We start from the raw sequence: 24,125 nt of genomic DNA, 5'->3' as shown, positions 1-24,125 counted from the left end.
CATAATATCCTTTATTCTATGAAGTTTAAAAATCTCTCTTTTTCATTTAATAGGAATCATTTGAAAATACGTTACTACCCACACACGGTCATAAAATTTCACCCTATCTTCTCTGTGGATCTTAAATCCATAAAATTATATACCAATAGCAGTTTAAGAATAAAAAAGATTTCACTATAAAAACATGTAGTCTTAAAAATACCTCTAGGACAAATATGGCATACCTTTTAAAAAATCATGTTTTATTAGTCCTCTACAAAGAGGAAAATGTTGTAGGTCTAATGTTCTGATCCTTGGGTTTCACTAGCTCCTTCCCAAGTGTACTGTGGTAAGCTTGCTACGCAGATAAAGCAAATGATTTGAGTCCCTGAGTCAAGTTGTTCCATGAAACACCTGTCTTATAAGAGGTACCACACAAAAGGCAGTTCTTGCTCAAAAGAGTTTAAGGAAGGCTGCTTGTGGTATTCTACTTGTTCAGGCAAATGCGTGTTTGCATATGGAAATCTTTAAGTCCGACAGAAAAAAAGCCCTGTTTAAGCGAGCTTACTGTGTGCTTCCAAGCTATTTGGTCACGGATCTTGGCCCAGGCTCTCTGTCCCCGATTCCAACCCTCCTCCTAGTACATAACATTCCTTGAGCCTGTACTATACGAGCATCACTTTGTAGAACACTGCTCTACATTTTTTTTTTTTTAACATAGGAAATTGCTTTAATTGCTGCAAAGATTTTTCTTCTTAACTAGAATTGAAGAGGTCAAAGCGCTTATGTGTGAGACACAGGAATGTCTGAGTTTGTGAATGCTTCTCCTTGGGCGATGTCTTACAGCTGTTCTCTCTGCCCCACGGAACTTTCTGTGATATTGATGAAAATATGCTCTCTGCATGGTTTAGTCCAGTAGCTGGAGGCCACATGTGGCCACTGAATACCTCAAATGTAGCTATTGTGACTGAGAAACCTAATTTTAAATTTTATTAATTTTAATTTAAATAGCCACTTGTGGTCAGTGGCTACCATATTGAACAGCACAGCCCTAGACTGAGGTGAGGGCAGAATCAAAATGAACGCACAGGAGCTATGTTATCTTCAGTAGAAACCTGTTTTCCAAAATGTTCTGAGCTCTCTTGTAGCTTGTAGAGCTGAAGAAGTCTCCTCTATTCAATTTGTCACAAAATTGATTTCCTAACACATTATTCAAAGAGATGGAGCTTATCATTTTGAAAGAGTATAATTATTTCATACTTCCCTTATTTTAACAAAAAATAGCTAAAGACACATGGAAAGGTCACTGGCTCTGTGTTGGGTTAGAAAATATATATTTCTATTTCAGATTGCAGAATACCTTCTAGGAACATTGGCCAATTGCTAAATGTTTTCCAGAGGAATGTTATGCAGAACTTGTTTGTACATTTATGAACAGTTTCTTTAATTAAAATAAATACTCTCCAGAGCTTTCTATCTTTGCACTTCAAGCTGGCTCACAAGCAGAAAGTCTAGCAAGACTTATTTCCACTCTGCAAATGAGCCAGTCTTAGTGTTTAAATTAGATTTTTGGACACTTGTCAAATAAACACGGAATGCATATTTCTGACATTTTGTAACATTCACTTTCTTTTAAAAATACTTTCTGATAGAGAACATCTTGTATATCAAAAAATAACGTGTCAACAAGATTTGATTCCATGCTCTACATGCTAGAGAGGCCAGGGGGTTGAGGCAAAAGCAAGGAAGGGTTACAACCTGGAGCTTAACGCTGACAAACCCACATTTAGACATAATGGAAAATACCTGTCCTTTTTGGTGTCTCCTTGAAAGCATTACAATATAAGCCACACATACCTGGAGTCTAGAATTTAATCTCTATTCTTCTTTGGAAAAAAGGGAGAACTCTATATAGTTTTCAAAATACTTCACATAATTTAGTTAAATTATGTATTTTTATAAAATTAAAATATCTTTAAAGAATTGGAAAAGTAACCACTCTCTTTTTCTTTTTCTTATTAAATATTGACCATCTGCTGACTTTCTGTTTCTGAGCCCCACATATTGAAATGAAAGGGCTTCTCATCTATTTATGAAGTTTTTAACTCAATAATTAGATCTTTGAGGAAAGGAATAGGTATCTCCATTTGTCTACATCGACTCCTTTCCTATATAAGGGCTAAAAATGAGGCTCGAACTCTCATTTAACTAAAATCTTCAACAATATATTAATGATATCGTTATAAGTGCTTTCAACAAAAATTTCTTTGCATGTAGCAGGTCGTACCCCGTCCTTGCACAGGTCTAGATCCAGGTTGGATGGAGCCTTTGTAACTTTAGGTTCTACAATTTTTGAGACCCTCTTCAAGGAAAACAATGCAAGAATACAAACCTGGTTAAGAGGGCTTGGAAGGGGTCTGTGGAAGTGAGGAGCCCAAGGCGAACGTTTCATTAGCTCCTCGATAAATCTGCCTCAGAGCAACGCACGCTACTCATTAAAGGAGGGCATGACTATCAGATGCCTTAAGAAATTCTATTTAATTTCCTTAACTAATGGTCAGTTTAACGATTTTTTTTTAAAGATCTCCGGTTTTCATTTAAATGAGTACGAATTTTTTTTCAGTTGTTAAATCTTGTCCCTGAATTTCTAATTTAAAACAGAAAACTCTTTATTCAATTCCTAGTATTATTTTGAGAAATTATCTCTCAGACATATAACATCCCAAAATAACACCAAATAAGATAAAGATGTTTTATTTATAGAAAACTCACAAGGTTTGATTGCTACAGCTTTTTGTTTTCCCAGGTCAGTGAGTATAATGTATTCCATATTTTGTTGCTGTTTTCCAGTATTAAACATGTCAACATTTTACATCGGTACCATAAAAGTTAGTGAGATAGTTCTGATGAATAGCAATGAAGCCAGAGAAAGAATAATGCATAACACGAATTCCTCAGGAAATCAATTAATATTTTTATGAGGAGTAGTAAAAATATGACCAAGGGTTAGCAGAGAGTAAGGTCAGGCTATTTGATCCCAAAACATATTCTTCGTTGAGTTCTGTTTATCCATGTAAAAATATTCTGTGCTGTGTCAAAACGAAAATCTCAGTGCTCCCAACACTAAGACATTTTATACATCAGATGTACTGAATTCTTCATTTGGCTGTGTGGCCTTCGATAGGGCATATAAACTCTGTAATTTTTGCAGGATTTTCAGGTTCCTAACTGACTTTTCGTGGATCTCTGAACTTAGTATATTTTGGTGTTCTGAATTATGTACTATGTGTATAAGTAAAACACTACATATTTTATATTTTTTGAAGAGGTTCTTGTTGAGGCAATGTAAGTAATTCTAATATTGGGGTAAATGATGATTAGTATTTGAAAATAAAAGTGACAGTGTATTCATATTACTTCTACATTGTTAAGATTCATTCATTCATTCACTCAGTCATTCAATGAATGTTGAACTCCATATACATGAATTTACTGAGGACAAGACTATGAAGGCATGAAACAAGTGTAACACTTCAACTTGAACCCTGGGAGGTGGCACTTAAGCTCGGATAGTTCTTTATAATGGTAAAAATTTTGCTGCAACCATCACACATCTATCAGGCCTTTCCTAGCTGGACTGATATTATCATTTAAATGGAAATCCTTACCTTCCTTTATTAGCTAATGTACACTGCTCTCTGGGTAACAGTTAAGCCTAGTGATATAGGGGAGCAAAGGATCAGCTAATCTGATTTTCCAGGGAATAATACTATATGTTTGAATAAGAGAGTCATAAATACTAACCTTAGCACCTATTTTAAAGGAGCCAAAGACAACGAAAATGCTGAGTTTGTGTCTTCAGATGGAAACTATACACAACAGCAATCATGGATGTATGGGGGACCATCCAGGCATGCAGTGGTGGGCTGACTGATGAGATTAGAACTCTACAGTTTGGAGCTCAGTACACAGGTGTTTCTCAGCTCTAAAACTGTGTGTCCATGGGCACCTCACAAGGTACCTGGAAGGCTGAATTTTTAAATTCTGTGAATGACAGGGAAGTTGGTTCTCAACCATTTTTATGCATGAGATCCTTTTTGTAACATCAAGCATTTCTTGGATACCCACATAATAAGAGTTGCCAGTTGAGGACAAATTAAGCACAGGTGGATTCGCAGATACCTTACAATAAACCTGTAAACTACAGCCTGAGAAGCACGTCCAAGACTCTGTGATTCTTCCATAGCTTTGCTATCAGTTACTTTCCTTGAGCACTGTCTAGGGTGAGGGGTTCACTGCTCCCATGGCAGCCTGTTTTGTGGCTGCTGTCCATGGTGCTAGAGCAAACACTGAGCAGAGATTCATCTTCCTCTAACTTCTACTTATTGGGCCCTGTTCTGCCTCTGAAACGACATAAACTAACCACGATTTCTTCCACACAACAGCTTTCCATTACCACCCGTACCAGAAAAGACCACCAGCTTACAAGGGTGTACAAATCACAGCAAAACAGCATGTACCAGGAAAAGGGAAGAGAAAGAAGTAAAAAAGTGAAGCCAGGAAATAAGCTTCCAAATCCATTCTATTAGTGGCCCACTTCTACGCTGTAGCTGGCCCACAAATGTGGCTCTAGGTTTTCCAGCAGTCAGCTTTCAGGGGGAACCCTTAGTAGTTGCATAATTCGCAATGTCCTCCAGGACAACTTTCCTCAGGACAAGCGTAATGAACCTGGAATAGGCACCATGGTTCCTCACAGAAAAGCCCACTGGGATGTCCTGAACCACACACATCAAGTTCCCTGTACAGTGACCACAATATAAACAAATGGCACCAAATTACTATGTAGGGAAAGCAATTCTTTGAAGGGCTAAAATAGTGAGGCCTAGGTACCTAATTCCCTGCTGTAGATCTGGCTTGATTCGGGGTATATTTTAGAATATTTGGAAGAGAGGATCAAACAAGTGTCCTGTAGTTAATTTTCCTTGAATATTAGGTCTTTCAGGTGAGCTTTTGATAAATACTGATTAAGCTTTTGATTAAATATTAAATAAATATATACATAATGCCAGGCACTGTTCTAAGCATTTTATATCCATTAGCTCATTTAATATTCATAATGGTCTCATACAGGGTCATTATAAGACACCGTATTTTAGAGGTGAGGAGACTGAGGCACAGAAAGATTAAGACCACTGGTAGTTGATGGAGCCAGTATTTGGATCTAAGTCATACAACCCAATCTCCTTTTCAACCACTACAAGAATCCCAAAGGCATGTAAGTTGGGTTAACATCCTTTTGTGAAAGTTGAGGATTTGAAGAAAAAGAGCAATGATGAGGTCAATTTATGTCTTTTGAGAAGGCAAAGCAATAGGAATTTGTATCAGTCTGAAAAAGCTTACGGGGATTGGGGCATAAAAGGCAGGGAGGGAAAAGAAAGCATCAAGTTAAGTGCATAGTTTAGAAAATCATTTCTCTTTGTTCTTTTTTCAACTTCTTCAAATTACAAACAGTGGTGGTTCAAAATATGTCCATGTATTCCTTGGTACCCTTTCCTTTAAGATGGAGCCTAATTTCCTTCCCTTTGAGGGGGGTGCTGGATCTAGTACTCAGTGTTGACCAATGGAATAAAGCAGAAGTGATGGTGTACAGACTTGGAGAGTAGGTCACTGTGGCTTTAGCTTTGCTCTGTCTGTTGGATCAGTTGCTCCAGGTAAGTTAACTACCATTCTGAGGACAAGTAGCCCAAGAAGAGAGCCATGTGGTGAGGGCCACTAGCCAGTGAGGAACTGAGGTATTTTTGGCCAAGAGTCATGTGGTCGAGCCATCTTGGAAGTGGATCTTCCAGCCCCAGTCAAGCCTTGGGTTAACTACAGCCGAGCTTGACTCCAACCTCATGGGACTCTCAGCCAGAACCACCCAGCTAAGCTATTCAGGGATTCCTGACCCTCAGAATCTGTGAGATAAAAATGTTTATTAATTAAAAGGTTCACATTTGGGCGTATTTGTTATGCAGCAATAGATAAGTAATATATGAAACAACAAGCATCCCCTACCACCCCCACAGTAACAAAACAGAATAAATAAAAATAAAACACATTGCCTAGAACTTCCAAAGAAACACCCTGAAGATAACCATTCTCCTTTAGGTAAGGATTGCCCCCAAACTCTCTTAACCCAAAGATCTTAAAGCAATTCAATGTACTTCCAAGGTAATTTTCCATGATTTGGAGTTCAAATATGTGTGTCACTTATAATGTCACATTGTGTAGAAAAGGGAAGAGAAAGATGTTCAAACCTTAAATTACATAAACCTTCAAAATTCTTAGAGCAAGATGAACAACTGAATGCAGAAGATGGACCAAAGGAACCCCCCAGCTTTAGAGAATGGAACAACAGGAGCAGTTAGCAGGTAGAAGCATATAACTAAGCCATTAGTTAAAAGCTATTGTAACTCGTTTTAAAAGAAAACATTTGCTAGAAATTCTGATCCCAGAATTTGGCAGCTTGCTGAGGCCACGTGCAATCGGTGCAGATTATACAGTAAATGATGATGACTAAAGCTGGGAAGTGGAGTTTGATTTCCATAATTTCTAAGACTAGCAGACATGACCTGAGTTTTCATCCTAATGCAATCACCATTATTAATCCAGAGGTATTTCCTTCTGCTTAGGCATCATGGTGTCTCTTTATTTCTCACCTTCCACTTAACTCTGCTCTATCGCTCAGCCCGGGGCTCATTAAGCTGCACTCCATGACCGATACGGAGCTTTACGAAGGGTGACAGATGCCACTTTATGCACAGGTAAATCACAATGCTCAGCCAAAAATTAGGCTTGGGTAATACCCCTCTGCCATCCATACTCCGTCCACAAAACTCATCATGAAGTTGCAATTTTAAAAGAAATGCTTCCCCATCACAATTCAATAACCTTTTTATAAGCACATACACTTCTTTTTCTGGCCTGCATGAAATTTAATATCAGGATTATTATCCATTTGTCATTTCAACCTATAATTTGGTCAGCCTATTTGCGTTTGATTTATGCTTCCCTCACCCCTTCGCCGTCAGCTCGCAGCCATAGATCCATTCAAGAAGCTGTCTAGGTCATATTGGTTTGACCTCTTAGAACAAACATTTTCCATGTTTCTTATTCTGCTTCCCTAAGAGGCACCATTAAGTTTTGCTCAACTCGATTTAAAATGATTTTTACAACACAATAACATTTCAAGTTTTCCATATTAATCTTCATTTTATTTCTTGAACTACTTAGGCAAACAATGTTACTAAGACATCACGCTAAGATGAGGAATTCTCTTTCTCCTTCACTGCTGTCTACTTAATGCCTGAATTAAGAAATCACACATTTTTGCTCTGAATTAGCTGAGCACTGGAAGAAAAGTTTAAAAGGCTGACCAAGTAATTCACGTCTTAGAGTAAACACTTGGATAGCAATTAAAGCAGAAATTCTTACCTCCCCTTCTATATATATATATATATATATATATATATATATATATATATATGTGGTATCCTGTTAAGAATTTAAAAATCTATTTTCTTATATATCAAAGATGTCTGAGTCCAAATGGAAAATGAAAATAAAGCAATCCTAGCCAATTTGCCAAAGCAAACAAATACACGGTCACGAGCCAGGGGTGTGGCTGGTACTCACCCCGCAGCCCAGGCCGCTGCCCCCTTCGCAGGTGACCTTCCTCTGGCTGGGCTCAGGAAGCAGCCCTGCTCCGCAGCCCGGGCTGGGGCACAGCACGCCCCCCATCTGCAGCACGCACTCTTCGGCGCCATATTGCTGGTACCGGTTGTACTGCAAAGAGAAAATGAGTTTTTCAAAGTGATAATACAGACACCAAGATGTGCTGTTTTACCGAAATGTTAATAGTTGGTGGTTCGGGGGTTTTCTTGTTAGTCTGTTTCTGTAAAAACTGGGGGGGGGGGGGCTGGAGGTGGGTAAGGTGTGGTACAACCTAGAGAAAGTCTCCCAGTTCCAGCTGACAAAACAGATAAGTGAGGCATGGGTTCTTCGAATTTCTAGAAATTTATCCTCAAAAAATAGATTTTTCCAAGTTTGATTTTTTAAAATACTACTACCAATTGCATTTAGTAGACTTTACTACTACTACCAATTGCATTTAGTAGACTTTTTCATACAAATTTTACAGAACATATCTATACTTTAAGTTACGGACATTCATAACGCATCACTATCAATCTCATCACAGAGTATATTTTCATGCCTCTATTTAGGAGTCTATCGATTTTTTAAAACCGTTTTGAAAATAGGTCCCAGTGTTCCACCCCTGGTAATTGTTAGCTGCCCACACGGTATCAATGAGCATATTCAGCTTGATGAAGAAAGACTACTGTTTTTCTGTTAAAGAATAAAATTTTCCTTTCATCATTATTCTTATTCTTAAAGCATGATTTCTTTTATCCCTGACTTCATTTCTCTGCGCCATTGCTTGGGTCAATTCCCTTTAACGGTTTCCCCAGCTTGCAGAATAAACCTCAAATTGCACAGCACACTTTGCAAAGTCTTCCTTGTCACAGCCCTAAGTTATTGTTCTCCTTGCATTATTTGATCATATTCTCTTCTAAACTCGGATCAACTCAAATGGATCTGACAATTAATTAATTCATGCAACATTTACTGAGCGCCTACTATGTGCCAGACACTACTGTGGGTGTTGGGAATACAGCCCTAAACAAAACAGACATCTCTGCTCTCATCCATAAGACTAGAACAGTAAATACGGAAAGGTTAAACTGTATAGTATTTCAGATGGTGATAAGTGGGGAGGAGAATAAAAAACTAAGAAGAGATAGATCCTGGGGAAGATGGGAATTACAATTTTAAAGAGGTGATCAGGGAGTAGGGAATGCCTTATGAAGAAGGTGCATTTAAGCCAACATCTGAAGGAGATTAGAAAAGCAAGCCACATGCCACCTGGGGGAATGAGCTTTCCTGGCTGAATATGGAGCATTATAAAGGTCCAGAGGCTGCATGGGCTTGGGTTGTTTGAGGTACTGCAAAGAGGCCAGTGTGTCTGAAGTAAAGTGAATGGGCGTGTGTGTGTGTGGGGGGGTGGGTAATAGTAGATGAAGTCAGAGAGTTAATGGGGATCCAGGATGTATAGATCCCTGAAGGCCTTTATAAGAACTCTGGCTGTTATTCTGAGAGATTTGGGAACCACTGGGGACTTTTGAGCTGTGGATGACACAATGTGACTAATCTCTTAAAGATAGCCATCTGGCTGATATGTTCAGAATAGACTCGTGGGGACAAGGATGGAAGCAGGAAGCAGAGAAGCAGGTCAGAGGTTATTTCAGCAAGGTCCATGGAGAGATGGTGGTGGCTTGAATCAGGAAAGCAGTGATTGAGGTAGGGATGGAGCAGTGGTTGAGTTCTGGATATATTTTGAAGGTAGAAATGGCAAATTTTTTTAGGCAGGTTGGATACGTGGTGTGAGAGGAAAGGAAATCAAGCAGGAGGTAATGTTTTTCCCTGAGAAGACAGAGGGCAGGGAGAGGGCAGGAGAGACTATTACTGAGATGGGGAGACTTGGAAGAAGAAAGGTGTGTGTGTATTCGTGTGTGCCTATGTGCGTGTGTGTCTGTGTGTTTAAGGAGTTGAGAAAAGGAAGCATTATTTCTATTGTGCTCATATTCATTTTGAAAACCTCTTACACAGCTAAGTCAAAATGTTGAGTGGCTAGTTGAATGTATGGCTTTGGAATTTAGGAGAAAGTTGCGGGTTGTAGACACCGATTGTGAAGTCATAGGTGCACGTAGAGCTGGAAAGGAAAGGGTTAGCATCAGGCCTACTATCCATTTTCTCATATTTCTGACCCCAGCAAAAAAAGAAAGATGTGTTGTTCAAATCCCCTTGTAAATATGCTAATGGTACTTATATACAATGGCATTTACTAGAAAAGAGTTCTTATCTGTGGAATGCATTTAGCAGGAAACACTTGGTCTAAGTTTGCTTACAATAAACTAGAATATATGAATTTATGAGGTAAGGCTCTCTGAAAATGTCATAAGCTATGCAATTATTAAGGGATAATGAAGACATTTCATCAAGTGATGAATGATGAGGCAGTTTATATAACTGAGAGATTTCATGTTAGTGATCATTCCATGAACTTCCCGGAGACCTTATGTATTGACTCTTGCCTAGCGTACCTCCCAATATGCTGAGAAAGGACATGCATAGCTGTGTTAAATGAGGTGGGGTTTCCTTGTATTTTGTCTGTGTCTCATCATTACCAGCATCCTGGAAGTTATTAGTAAAGATTGACACTGGGTTACATCTACGATTCTTGTAAGTCTGATTTGACAACACGACCCTGTGTTATCTCAACAGCCATGAGACTGGATGAGATTACCTAACCTTTGTGGGGATGCTGAGAAGGAGCCAGCAAAGGAGACTGAGAAGAAGCAGCCTATTAGGCAGGTGGAAAATGAGAAGAATGTAGGTGTCCTGGAAGGCAAGGGAACACAGTATTTCAAGGAGGGTGTATGTGTCATGATAAATTGTGTCAAAGGCTGCAGATAAGCCAATTACTGAACACTGGCTCTTGTTAGAAATGGAGATGCCATTGCGATCTCAACAGGGGCCATTTCAGTGGAGTCATGGAGCCAGAGGCCTTATGGGAGTGGAGTCAAGAGAGAACTGGAGGAGACAAATTCCAGGAGGTGAGGGTGGATACTTTTTTCTAGGAGTTTGATGGAAAGGGGCAGCAGAGATGGGGGACAGCAGCTGGGAGGGCTGTGGGACTGTAAAGGGATTTTTGAAAATGGAGAAATAACAGGATGTTAGTAGGCTGAAGGGAATGAGTGAGAAGAGGACGGCAACTGATGACGCCCGTGAGTAGGTGAGGGAATGGGATCTAAAGGATGAGTAGAGGGTGAGGCCTTAGACAGGACGAGGGCAGAGTGCTGGGGCCCAGGTGCGGACAAAGGAGGTTTTGGAAATTTGAGATGAGCAGAAAAGGTATGAACGATAAAGGGGAGGGAATGTTTGGAGTCAGGATTATTGCTGGGCGGCACTAACAGCCCATTGGAACAGCGATTATGAATTTAGAGGAAGCTAGTCGGTAGAGTTGCCTGCTTTTCTGCACCAACACTCAGCAGCACGTGCAGAGCAGACAGGAAGTTGGCTTTAAGCCAGGTGGGGTCTGGTCAGACTCGTATGAAGCAGCAAGCCATTCCTCCACCATTCCCACCCCTGTGTGGCTTTGGCACACAGCATCCCCTCACATCACTGTGAATGAGTCCAATAAATATTTATTGAATGCCTGTGCTCAGCTCTGTACCACTGGACTGTTTAACCTTCTGATTTGTCCTATCCAAAATGGGTACAAAGTTTCAGTTTTGCAAGATGGATACATTCTTGGGATCTCAGGTACAGCCTGGGGAACACAGCTAATAATTCTATACTGTAGACTTAAATTTGCTAAGAGGGTAGGTATCTCAGAACTACAGAGTTTTACTTAGTATTTTCTGTTTTACATCTGTGTTGCCCTTTTTCTACACGGGTTCTCAAGAACGCAGAGAATAATAGAATCACAATGTTCCATAATAGCTCACATTGTACACACCATGATTTTACAATAACAATATTATCACCATGAATGTGATCACTAAAAACTTCAACTATATTTTCACGTGCTCCACCCATTCTCCTGCCAAATTTTTCCAATAATACTGTATCTAAATTGTTGAAACATAGGGCCATTTCATACTATGCTTTCTTTCTCCTAATTCTCATGTAATCTTAATGCTACACACACACACACACACACACACACTTAATACTCATCACCAGTCCTTATGTTAATGTCTGATCAGCAATTCGGTTGTTTGAAGCTTCTTCTCTAGTATAAATTCCTCAGGAAGATCTCATTGGAAAAATATTCACTGAATTCTTGCTCAGTGACAGTTTATTTGGGGCCTTGATTCTTGAAAATGAGTTTGGCTGGATATAAAGTCCTGGGTTCATATTTTTTCCCCCTCAAGTATCTTAAATGTCTTACTCTATGTTCTGATGTAAAGTGTTATGGGCAAGCCTATGACAATCTGATTTTGTTTTTTCCTTTATAAGTGAATTGATCTTTTTGCTCAGATGCCCAAAGGATTTCTTTTTATTTTTCTTTAGAATCTAGTAATTTTATTAGAATATGTCTTGGTGCTGGTCATTTTCTGATCAATATTCACACGCATGCTATGTCAGGAAAGTTGTACTGAATTTAATTTTTTAGTATTTGCTCCATTCTCTTGCTTTGATGTTTTTCTTACGGGCTTTCTAGTGTACATATATTGGATTTTCTTTACCTAATTTCTAAATTGGTCAACTTCTCTTGACTGATTTAGAAGTTGGGTAAAGTTAGTTTATCTTACATTATTTTCATTTTTTAGAATTTTCTTTCTTTTCACTTTCTATTTCTCTTAAGACTATGTCCATTGTTACTCATTTGTACTTGTGAAATTTCTTAATAACTTAGTTCCCTTTGGAATATTTCTTTTAGTTTTCACCCAGCTGGTGGGCATGACCGGCTGACACACTCTCACCGTCTCTCAGGACAATATTCTGCTCTTCACTCTGCATCTCCTCTTAAAAACTTTGTGTGGGATTTGACCTTGTTTCTTTTCTGTTGGGATTTTACTTTGTTCCTTTCTGTCGCTCACATTTACATGAAATTAGTTCTGAAATTTTAGGAGGAAGAAGGATTCAGAATAGCTCTTAATGGCTCTACAGTTTCCTATTCGGATTTTTGGGCAGTGTTAAAAAATATGAGGGCTCAATTTCTGTGATCTCCCAACTCTGTTACCCCATTTTCAACCAGACTTTCTCTTTCCCTTTACTCAGTGAGGGGCTTTGTCCTGACAGAGGTCTTTGACTGGTTACTGGTTTTGTGAGTCATGGGACCTACGTGCTCCAGCCCCTCAGACCTCCCTGTAGACCCTCTGCACTCCCCACTTTCCTTCACGTATCTGTATTCCTGAATTCAGCACAGTATCTTGTCCATAGCTGGTACACAATAAATAGTTGTAGAATGAATTAATAAAATTTAACTCCATTCTTAAAGAATTCTAATAAAATAATCCGTGACAATGGGAATTAATAACAGAGTGGTATAGGATGATTTTTACCTACATAAATTATTTTCTAGTTTAAATAAATTGATCTTAAGTCATTAGCTATTTACTGATTTGATGACAGATCACCTATCTATTTAATTTAGTTAAGCAATTTTATTACTACGATAATATTTTTTCTAGGAAGAAGTTAACCTATTAACCTATGGACAAAGTGCACTAACACTATAGAAATTCTTGCTGACTACATGTGTTACAGTCTCAAATTCTGACAGAACGTGTAAACTATGTTCCTCTTTCCATTCATTAACTAAGGAATTTATAAGAAATAACTTTATTATATTCAATCTATATTACAATTCCTTTTCTAAAGGAAGACAAATATTTTAGCTTACATGTCTGGTAATTTCTGATTAAAAAGTACACACAACATCTGAATCAAAACCTACAATTACTGAATGCATTTCTTTTTTTTAACATCGTGAAATGTATAAGAAAAACATTTGACCTAGACCAATAATGTTCTAGTATTCATAGAAAGTTTAATACCCTAAGGAAACAATTTAGACATGTAATTACATATATGTCTTTAGCAGAGATCCTTATGTAGTTTTCTTTAAGATGTGACCCACAGTTTCATAGATTCCTTTCAACCACTTACTGGCACAAAGTTGATAGTGCACTGGAAGAAACATACTATATACTTACTGGAGAGTTGTGACAAGTTAGCACAAAGTAGAGCAGAATGTCTGTACTCATCTGAGTGTAAAATACACACAATAGTGGTAAAGTGATAAATGGACTGCAAATGGTGGAAAGGAACAATGACTGATCCTTTGACACTACTTGTGTTATTTCCTAGGGCTTTTTTACTTATCACTATTGAATAGCATTTATAAATAGAACTAACTTGGAGGAATGTGATTAATTTGTAACGTGAACTAGGTCTGTATGGAGTCCATTCTCAGGTGAGCTCAAAAGCAGCAAATTCTCTAAAAATCACTTAGGCATTGTTTGTCTTTGGAATCACAGTGAGTGTCTATGTGTGTGCTTGTGTACGTGTAGATAGGTATATTAATACTTACTTGCCAACTTATGCTGTTTAAGCTGTTAATAAAACTAGTTTGCAAATTTCTAGATATACTTCCATAAAGTGGATACTCCACAGACAGATAACTAAGATAATTTAGAGATGACAGGATATTTGCAAAAATTTTTTAAAATAAATGTTAATATGAACAAAGCATACTGTTCTGCACCTAAGAAAAAAATTAAAAGTTCCTCCTACATTTTGTCAGATTATAGTGAAAATACATTCTGTTAGATGACTTATCTAGGTAAAATCTCAACTCATTGGTATGGTTTATATTTTATTTATTTGGGGAATAAATTATTCAGTTTTTACGTGTATGCTCATGGATTCTCTTAAGAACAGGAAACATTCATTTCAAAGTATAAAATTCACAGAAGTTTCAATAAACTCATATCTTAAGCATCTAAAAGTGAGTCGGGGAGAGCATAATCGAATAGAGGTTGCACTTTGGTGGTCTGTTGCTAGTTGGAAGAGTTGGGTTGGGTAGAATAATGTTCTATAATGAAGCCAGGGTCACAGGTCCCAGGTCCCATGGAGGCCAGTTAGCTTCCCCTTCCTTGCTGGCCACTGTCTCTATGCTAAGTGCAAGTGGTGACCCGCGGGGTCAGGCTGGGGAGGAACTGGGCCCCAATACCCCACACTGCTGGAAAACCACTCAAAAGGCCTGTCCTGTGGAGGAGGGCACAAATGGCTCATCGTGATGTTTAATTCGCATGCTTTCCTAAGAAAAGACAGCAAGAAGGAAGCTAAATTTTAAAACTGCAAGAAATCTGAAACACAGGGATACTTAGGTAAAACTAAATCTGGGAAAACAGGCAAATGTTCTGTCACAATGAGTTGGAGCTGGTCAGCAATCCACGGCAGCCTTTCAAATCCTCTGAGCAGGGAAGGGGGCTGTTTTTGCTCTGCCGTGGAATTTTCCAGAGTATCCTTTTGACGGCACTCAGGTACAGCTACAAAAGCAACCCCTACACAGGCTGTTCTTGCTTTTCCTCCACTAAATTCTGGCTTCTGTGAAGCCTTAGCCACAAGCACCTGGGGATTCCCTCCCAGGACCTGTCTCCTGCTCTCCCCCTGGAGGAGAGAAATCCCCATCAGAGATACCATTCACTGAATTACCACTCTGTGCCAAGGGCTGTGCCCACACTTTGCCTATGCATTTCACTCTCCGTCTATCCTGGAAGTGACAGGTGAGGTCACTGAGTCACAAAGACATTCAGTCCTTCACTGTGGTTCACACGGGCAGGGACTTAGGGCTGTGGCTCTAAAAGACCACCCTTTCCCCGATACCAAGCTGCCTCCACTTTCTTTCTTTTCTTCCCTTTTATTAAAAAAATTCAGCTCACTATTCCTTCGTTATCATTTAGAAACTAATGAAAAACGGTTTATTACAGCACTTCATCTTTGGCTAAAAAAAGTCTAAAATAACTTTTTAGAGGAACATGAATTTATGATTAATCCATTTCCCAGTGCTAAGTAGAGAATGCCCTATTTTCTATATGTGTTAGAATTTTAAAAAACACTCCTTAAATTCTCAGTAATCTTAATCTTATTTTTCTTCATGTGCAGGTAGTTAGCCCCGGGGAGTTGGTGACAGCCCCTCTGGAGGTGCCTGTCACATTGCTGTTTGTATTCTCAGTTTTGTTGCTAATAATGTAGTTTTCATCCCTGGACATCTGTCATCGACTGATGAAGTAAACTGGCTAGAGAAAGGGCTGGACCTTTTTCATCGCCTAGAAAAAACCATCATTAGGATGGCTGAAATTAAATGCGAGGAGAAAACAGATCAAACAACACCTGAAATATAATTAGAGCAACAGACTGTAGCCTGGATTGCAATTTACAAGGTTTTTCTTTTTCAGATGTTTCAGACAACATGATGCCAAAAAATATCTCAACTTCTAGTAGCCGTAGAATCTTCTGGAAAGGAGGTCAAAGCCAATTGGCTTGTTTGTCCCTTCTCCACGCTGTGGGCCATGCAGTGCCCCACAGGAAGGGTGAGGCTGTGAAAGTAGATACTTGCAAACCGTTTTCCTTGAAGGAGTTTCTACTGAGGGCGTGGCTTCAGAGACTTCTGGAAGCTTTGCAAACGGGTCGGCTAAGCACACCTCCTGATGGGGCACTCGGCAGAGGGCAAGGCTGTCTGTGGGCACACATTATTTTACCCTTCACTACAGTCCCTGAGAAGTGGGTCTGAGCAGTGCTGTTAGTCTCCAAATCCAAGGGCCTCACCCTCAGAGAAGTGGAACTTCCCTGAGGGTGTGGTATTGCCACCTGCACCCTCCCCCTCCTGTCTCTTCCTGGGCTTTGCTTCTCTAACACGGGATGTTCACATCTCTCCCTTCTGGTCATCCTCCAGTCTGGAGGCAACTATACTGGTTTCAAGGTGATTATGAGGCCCATGGAAGGGGAAGAGTGACATATCATTGTCTGGAAGTTTTGTGTAAGGCTTCAGTTTGAGGCAATGAAATGGGTTATTTCCACTGCACATTTAATGAATTGATTTGAACTTTGATGACCCAAATAATTTAAAAAATGATCTTCTCGATTATATTATATGGATTTACATTTATAACTATCTTTCCTTGGTGTCAGCAAGCCTATGATACTAAGGAAACTTTCTGAGGTGAAGGCCAAGTAAGTTGCCTTAATGCCCAAGAGACACACTTGGGATGATAACAGCCAGGGGAGACGGCAACAGCCAGGTGGCCTGGTTGTGCACCTACTTCCCTCCAAAGGTCATCAGGATTCATTCCATCACGCCTCGCATCCTTACTGACTTCTGAGACTTAGGCATCCGCTACTATTCTCATTCCCGTAAAGGTCTCGATATTCTCCAATATGAGCCTCCCTTCTCCCCTCAGCCCTTTCTCTTTGTCCCCTGGAATTCCTGCTCCACAATGAACAAGCTCTCCCGTATAATCAGGCTTTTCAAAGGTTTCTCTCTCCTACCCGATGTAACTAAAACTGGTCTATCTCCTTGCAACCCCCTAAAACGAAGGCTGCTTTTTGTTTCAGGTGTACACACCTGAAGGCCAGAGTCGGAGCTGGTTGTCTCCTGGCTCCTCACCCTCTCTCTTGCAAAACCCCACCCCACTGCTCCTCTGAAATGTATGCCATCTGGCTATGTACCCCTGTCCTCTCCCCACTGCCACCACCTGCAATGGACATAGGTGGATAAGCCCCTCATTCTTGGGACTTCAGCGCCTAGTTCATGATTTTCATCTCTGCCCCTATTCTGCTCATCATTCTAGGGATTGAACTGTCCATCCATCAACCTCTTCTTTCAGTTCCTTTACCTTCTCATCTCTTGGGATCTTTTCAAAAAGATTCTTCTACTGTTACAATTCATTCCTGGGCCTTGTCATCATGAGAAATTGTACCACCTCTGAAATCCCAATTCCAAATATGTCTCTTTCCAACCATCATCTCCTGTCTTTCCTTTCCTGGTACTCTTACTGAAATATGGACATCGCTTAAATTCTTCAACTTCATTGAGAATTCTCATGAACTGACCTAATACTTTCTCCCTGGCCACTGCTTGCTTTCTCTTAAATTACTCATCACAGACTTCAAATGAGCATTTATAACTTCTTCATGATTGTATTATGTTTCTCTAGTAGCATGTTTTCTCTTCTTTCTTCCCATACTGCTCATATCCCACCACTTTCCTCTCTGGACATCTTACTTCATACTTCATACTTCACTAAGAAGACAGAAGTCACAAATGAGGTATTCATTTATTGGGCAAATATTTACTAAGCATCTTCTTTTTTTAAAAAATTTTATTTTATTTATTTTTTTTATACAGCAGGTTCTTATTAGTCATCTATTTTATACATATTAGTGTATACATGTCAATCCCAATCTCCCAGTTCATCCCACCACCGCCCCCCCCCAGCTTCCCCCCTAGTGTCCATACGTTTGTTCTCTACATCTGTGTCTCTATTTCTGCTTTGCAAACCAGTTCATCTGTACCATTTTTCTAGATTCCACATATATGTGTTAATATATGATATTTGTTTTTCTCTTTCTGACTTACTTCACTCTGTATGACAGTCTCTAGGTCCATCCATGTCTCTACAAATGACCCAGTTTCATTCCTTTTTATGGCTGAGTAATATTCCATTACATACATGTACCACATCTTCTTTATCCATTCATCTGTTGATGGGCATTTAGGTTGCTTCCATGACCTGGCTATTGTAAATAGTGCTGCAATGACCAATGGGGTGCATGCATCTTTTTGAATTATGGTTTTCTCTGGGTATATGCCCAGTAGTGGGATTGCTGGGTCATATGGTAGTTCCATTTTTAGTTTTTTAAGGAACCTCCATACTGTTCTCCATAGTGGCTGTATCAGTTTACATTCCCACCAATAGACTAAGTATCTTCTATGTGTCAAGCAATCTATGTGGAGAAGATGCAGCAGTGAAAAATGTGTCTGCCTTAATGGAGCCATTAGACGCCAACTTTCCCCTCTCCATCACTACACCTGCCAACATACCTGCACCCACACTCACCTGTTCCTTTCTGTCTTCTTACAACAAAGAAAGTGGCTTTTTCCCTGTTAAGGGTCAATTACTCTCTCTGTGCTGTGGATCCAAAACAAACCCTTCTCACCTTCTAAAGTACTTCCCTTCTTTAGCTAGCTCATCTATCTCTTGAATCATCAAATAATCCATCTCTACTGGATCATTTCAATGAGCATAAAACAAGTTCTAGCCTCCTCAGTCTGTAAAGAACCCTCCTGCTATTGATGCATTTCCTTTTTCCTTTTCATAACAAAACTTCTAGAAGAAATTGACTCTGCTTCTGCTGACTCTTCATCCCATAAAAATCTGCCTCTTGCCTCCAACTCTCCACCAAAACTGCTCGTTACGGTCACTGATGATTTCCATGTTGCCGTATGCAAAGGACAACAGGCTGACCCCATCTTATTCAGCTTTTCATTAGCATTAATGTAAACAGCCATTTCTTCCTCTGGGAAGCACTTCCTTTCTTGGCTCCATCATGACACATCTCTGGATTTTCTTCTACTTTAACTTGAGGCTCCTTCTTGGTCTCCTTTGCCGGCTGCCACTCTTTTACCAAGTTTCCAAATGTTGGTGCTCCTTAGGGTTCATCCGTGGTCCCTCCTCTCTTACCTACTTTTGGCAACCGCCATGGATATAAACTACCACCTACATGCCAGCAACTCCAAATTTATCTATCTCTGACACCTGACCTCCCTCTCCTCTGAGCTCCAACTCACACATCCAAATCCTTACTTGTCTCCTTCTCAATGCTTCAGTCATATCAGAGATAATCAGAATTGAACCCTGATTCCATGCTTTCATCTTCACCTTCCTACCATCAAACCCATCTCAGTAAATAGAGCTGTAGGATTCCTTCATTTCCTTGACTCATAGCTAATCAACCACCACGATCTTTAATTCTACCTCTGAATAGTCACTTCTTTCTGTTTCCTCTGCCAATCATCTTCATCCAGACCATGTCCATATTGCAACAAGACTGACATTCTTAGAATGTAATTTGGATAATGCCAGCCCCCTGCTTAAACTTTTAAGGATTCCCCATTGAATTTAGAATAAAATCCAAACTCTTGACCATGGCCCACTTGGTCTAGATGGTTTTTATCTTTCATCACGGTCCCTCTTGCTCATTGTTTTCCAGCCACATTAATTTTATTTAGTGGCTTGAACCAAGCAAGCTCTTCACCTCCTCTGGGGCTACTGAACATGTGCTTTCCTCTGCTTGGAAGGCTCTTCTCCCCCAAGCCCTGTGATCCTAGCTCACTCCATGATGGGTGTCCTCTCAACTTTCATGTTTCAGAGGTCCTGACTCCTTATCCAAAATAGGTTACATCTTAGCATTTATCATGATTTGTTCCTGTGACTTTCTTGTTTACCGTTTTACCCAACACTAGCACAATAACAGTACAAAAAGGTATTCAGAAATGTTTGTTGAATAAATGAAGGTTATTTCCTTAAAATTCTGGTGATTAAACCCAAAGAGGAGGAAGCTGGTAAAAGTGGAAGTACGTCTGAAATGCAGTTTTTCTGAAGACTCTGCATATCCTGTGCACTTACAGATATGATACGTGTTTTCTTTAGGGCTCACCTAGAAATTTAGAGTAGTCTTTACTTACCTGCAGTGTGATAATATCTTTGCTAAGTAGTTTGGCCTTGGTGGGTGTGGGTGAGGGGGATGAAAGGTGCTTTATGAATGTGAATCATAAACACAAATCAGAGACAGGGCCCAGAGCTAAAGTAAATGTAATATGTTACATTCCAAGGAGTTTTAATTGCATTTTTATTTTAGGAAGGTAATGATTTATAGTGTTTATAATGATTTATTTTTAATCCAGATCTCAAAAAGCAAGTGCCTATTCAAGGTCAATGAAAACGGAAAGGAATCACATACAAAGAAATTAGATAGCTGGTCAGCATCTCTACCATCCAGTAATGAATTCACTAATTAACCAGTATCTGTACAGGTTTTATCAACTCACTTTTAAGTGAATGTTACACTGATTTTACTTTATTTTATTATTTTTTCTTTTCCATTATAGTTTATTACAGGATATTGAATATAGTTCCCTGTTACACTGATTTTAGTGTCTACTTTGTTGCTATTAGTTCAGTCTATTGATAGTGTGAATAGTATTTAAATCAGAAACATTTTAGTGTAGTACTTAATATTTGCAACTTACTTTGCAATCTTATTTATTTACAAAAGTTCTAAGAGATGACTGAGCATTACTCTTCCTTTTTGACAAACCGAAAAGCCAAGTTAGAGACTACAATGATTTGTCCGAGGGAACTTGTAACACACAATAAAAAATTCTGTTTCATCAAGTAATCTAAGTTGCCTCAAGCATCCAGAGACAGCCTGAGAGTTTCAGCAGCTCCGGCTAAGGCCGCCCACCCCCACCGGCAGGAGCGGTGGGGCTGGAACTTTCTGCTCCCTCTCCAGACTTCGTGCCACCATCTGCCCTGAGGCCACTACGTTTTGTCACGTATCATCAGCACGGAAGTATCCCTGGCTGATGTGACCTGTTTGTATCCATCACCAAGAGATCCTTGGCTCCCTTGTCACTTCTCCGGTCTGACCCTCCACCCTACACACAGCTCTGTCCATCCCTTGTCCCTACCCTGTCCTTCAGCTGCCCCAACTCCTGCCTCTGAGCTTGGGGAACTCGGAGTCAGTCAGCAGTAAGTGCCCTGTAACTTACACTCTCTCAGTGTTTTTCTCACATTCTTCCCTCACTGAACTTGAGTCACACCTCAGGACACTGCTTCCCCTGCAGCCCCTCAGATGTTTTCTCCACTGCACCCTCTGCACCACCGAGTATTGACCTGCGACACCCCAAGTAGAACAGTTTTCCTTTCTCCTTCTAAAACTCTCCAGCTGTGATTTTCAAACCATGCTTTGTGCTCTATTTCTCCTTTGCAGTCAGCTACTGATGCCCACCTCCCTCAGTCCCTCCCTCCCTTCCCTGTCCTGTTTCTAGAAGCCTCAGTTTTTGACTCACCAGAACTCTCTCCAAGTCCGCTCTGGTGACAATTCTGGAGGATCTCAGGGTCCACATGGGCCATACTTCCAACACCGTGGCTTTTTAAGTCCATGCCCTCAACTTCTCCAGTCATCTTGTCGGCTACCTTAACTCAGCCAGCAACATTCCTGGTCCTCCCCTGACCCTGTCATTTCCAGTCACTGCACCACCTCCACAATCTCAATGTCAAGTATTCCATTCTTCGGCCAACACCTACTTTTCCAGCTAAACCCTTCTAAAACCCAAACTCCAAACATTCCTTGAACCCACTGGGACCTGTAGCTGGTGGATCCTCCCACCTCTTCCCCGTCCCTCTCTCCTTTCATCCCTCTTCTCTGCTTACCCAGCTGAGATCTCAGGCTCAGTCATTATACTCACTCCCTTAGGTCTGCCCAGAGCTCCTTTGCCTCTCTTGTTTTTGTTTTACTCATGTGGCTGGTTAAACTTGACCCTCTGCCTTTGCTGCATCTGTGCCTACACAGTTCAGTGTGACAGAAAAATAGCCAGGCTGATTGATCTCACTCCAAATTCACTCGTTTCTTACACTTATTCACTCCCCACCCTCCTAAATGACACTTTCATCATCCTTTCCTATCTCTATAAAACTCTTCCCCCATCTTCCCTCTCAACGGATGACTTTGCTTCCTATTTCACCGAGAAAAGAGAAACACCAGCAAAAATCTTCCTACATATTCTGCTTTTCCCACTGCTACGAGGTTGAGCTGTCTCCACTCTTGTCTCCGGCCAAACCTTAACTCTGCTAGTTGTCGAATCAAGGACATTGCTCCTGAAATTCTCCCCTCACCTCTGCATCATCAATCTCCCTGTCTCTCTGCAGAATCATTCCCATCAGCACATAAACATGGTATTTTTTTTCTATAAAAAAGAAAAATTTCTTGATCCCACATTCCCTACCCCCAGCTACCTCATTTCTTTGTTTTCATCTCGCTAAATTCCTAAAAAAAAAAAGGTATCTAGATTTTCTCTCTCCCATTCTTCTCCCCTCTCCATTGAACCCAATCCAGGCAGACTTTCACCCTCACCAGTCCACTGGTCAAGGTCACAGTGGCCTCCAAGTTTCAAATTCCAGTGCTCACTTCCCATCTGCATCCTGCTTGATCAGCGCGTGGCATGAACGGTCAGTCCTCCTCCTAGACACACTTTGTTCCTTCGGCTCCCAGTTTACATGCTCCTGGATTTCTTCCCACTTTATTCCAACCACAACTTATATTTTATATTTTATAATATTTTTTAAATAAAATAAGCATTACATATGGTTGCTTCAAAACTTCTGTACTCACTTTACTCTCTACCTGGGAACCTCTTCTCAGATGTCACCATGATGCTTCCCTTTGCACCTTTGAGGTCCTCATGCACCTAGCACCTGCCTCAGGGAGACCTTTCCTGACCACCTTGTATAAAATCTCAGCTCCCCCAACTGCCAGCACTCATTATCCTTCTTTTTGGTTTTACTTTTGTCCATGGCAATGATAACCAACTAACATATTATATACTGAACGTGTTTGTGTGCGTGTAACATAATAGTCTTCCTCAACTAGAATGTGAGCCTGAGAGGGCTTTCTTTTTCACTCCTCTGTCCCTGTAACCAAGAATGGCATACAGCACATGAGTAGGTGCACAGTTAAGTATTCATCGAATGAAAGGAAAGAAGGAAGGAAGGAAATGTGGTTTTTCAGGAAATAAAAATCAATATTGCTGTGACGCACTAAGTGGCCATATAGCACAATTGATCAGAGTAACATTGATTTTGATTATGGCTTGATTAAATGTCTAGGAAAATGCAAAGTGGCTTGAATTTTATGCAACTCTAAGGAGATGATTATAGTTGGCTTCTTTCCCTACTAATCACCCAATGACTCTAAAACAAACATGGAAACAATTTGCAAATATTGGTACAAGTTAGAAGAGAAGCTTCCATTATCTGAGCAGAAATCTCAGGGTAACAATCAATGATTCTTGCTATAAGAAATCTCTCAGGCTTTCACAGGAAAATAGCTGTGAGATTCAGGTGTTTTCATAAATAGGTATGTTTGGGGTCTGTTATCAGCTCTTACCTGCAATGGAGGATAATTGATTTTGCTTGTATTTGAATAAACATCCGTGCTCCCTATTCTGGAAATTTACAGTATGAAAACATGAATGAGGCACACTGTAACCTGCTAATTCAATGAGTTGGAAATGATTCCAGCCTTTCATCCTCCCCTAATTAATCCCCTTTTGAAATCTCATACTGGAAATGGGCAGTCCAACTTTGCGACATACACATACCAAACAAAAACACACAAACCAAAAATCTGTTGACAAAACTGAGCTGCCACGTCTCCATTTGCATGTTCTCTGGTCAGAGTGGGCAAAG

General features: G+C 40.1%; 1 protein-coding gene across 4 annotated transcripts in view; it reads right to left on the bottom strand.

Moving 5' to 3' along the window:
* PRKN (parkin RBR E3 ubiquitin protein ligase) overlaps positions 1-24,125 on the bottom strand; it is a 1,187,061-nt gene that overhangs the window by 170,480 nt on the left and 992,456 nt on the right. For all 4 annotated transcript variants that reach the window (XM_061207251.1, XM_061207252.1, XM_061207254.1 and 1 more), the window contains exon 9: positions 7,654-7,803. In XM_061207251.1, the coding sequence (XP_061063234.1) occupies positions 7,654-7,803 (150 nt within the window). The remainder of the gene's footprint in view (positions 1-7,653; positions 7,804-24,125) is intronic.

Source organism: Eubalaena glacialis, chromosome 12 (genome assembly GCF_028564815.1).
Source record: "Eubalaena glacialis isolate mEubGla1 chromosome 12, mEubGla1.1.hap2.+ XY, whole genome shotgun sequence".
Classification (NCBI taxonomy): Eukaryota; Metazoa; Chordata; class Mammalia; order Artiodactyla; family Balaenidae; genus Eubalaena; species Eubalaena glacialis.
The sequence above is the reverse complement of the archived record's forward strand: the minus strand, read 5'-3'. Positions and strand labels throughout refer to the sequence as shown.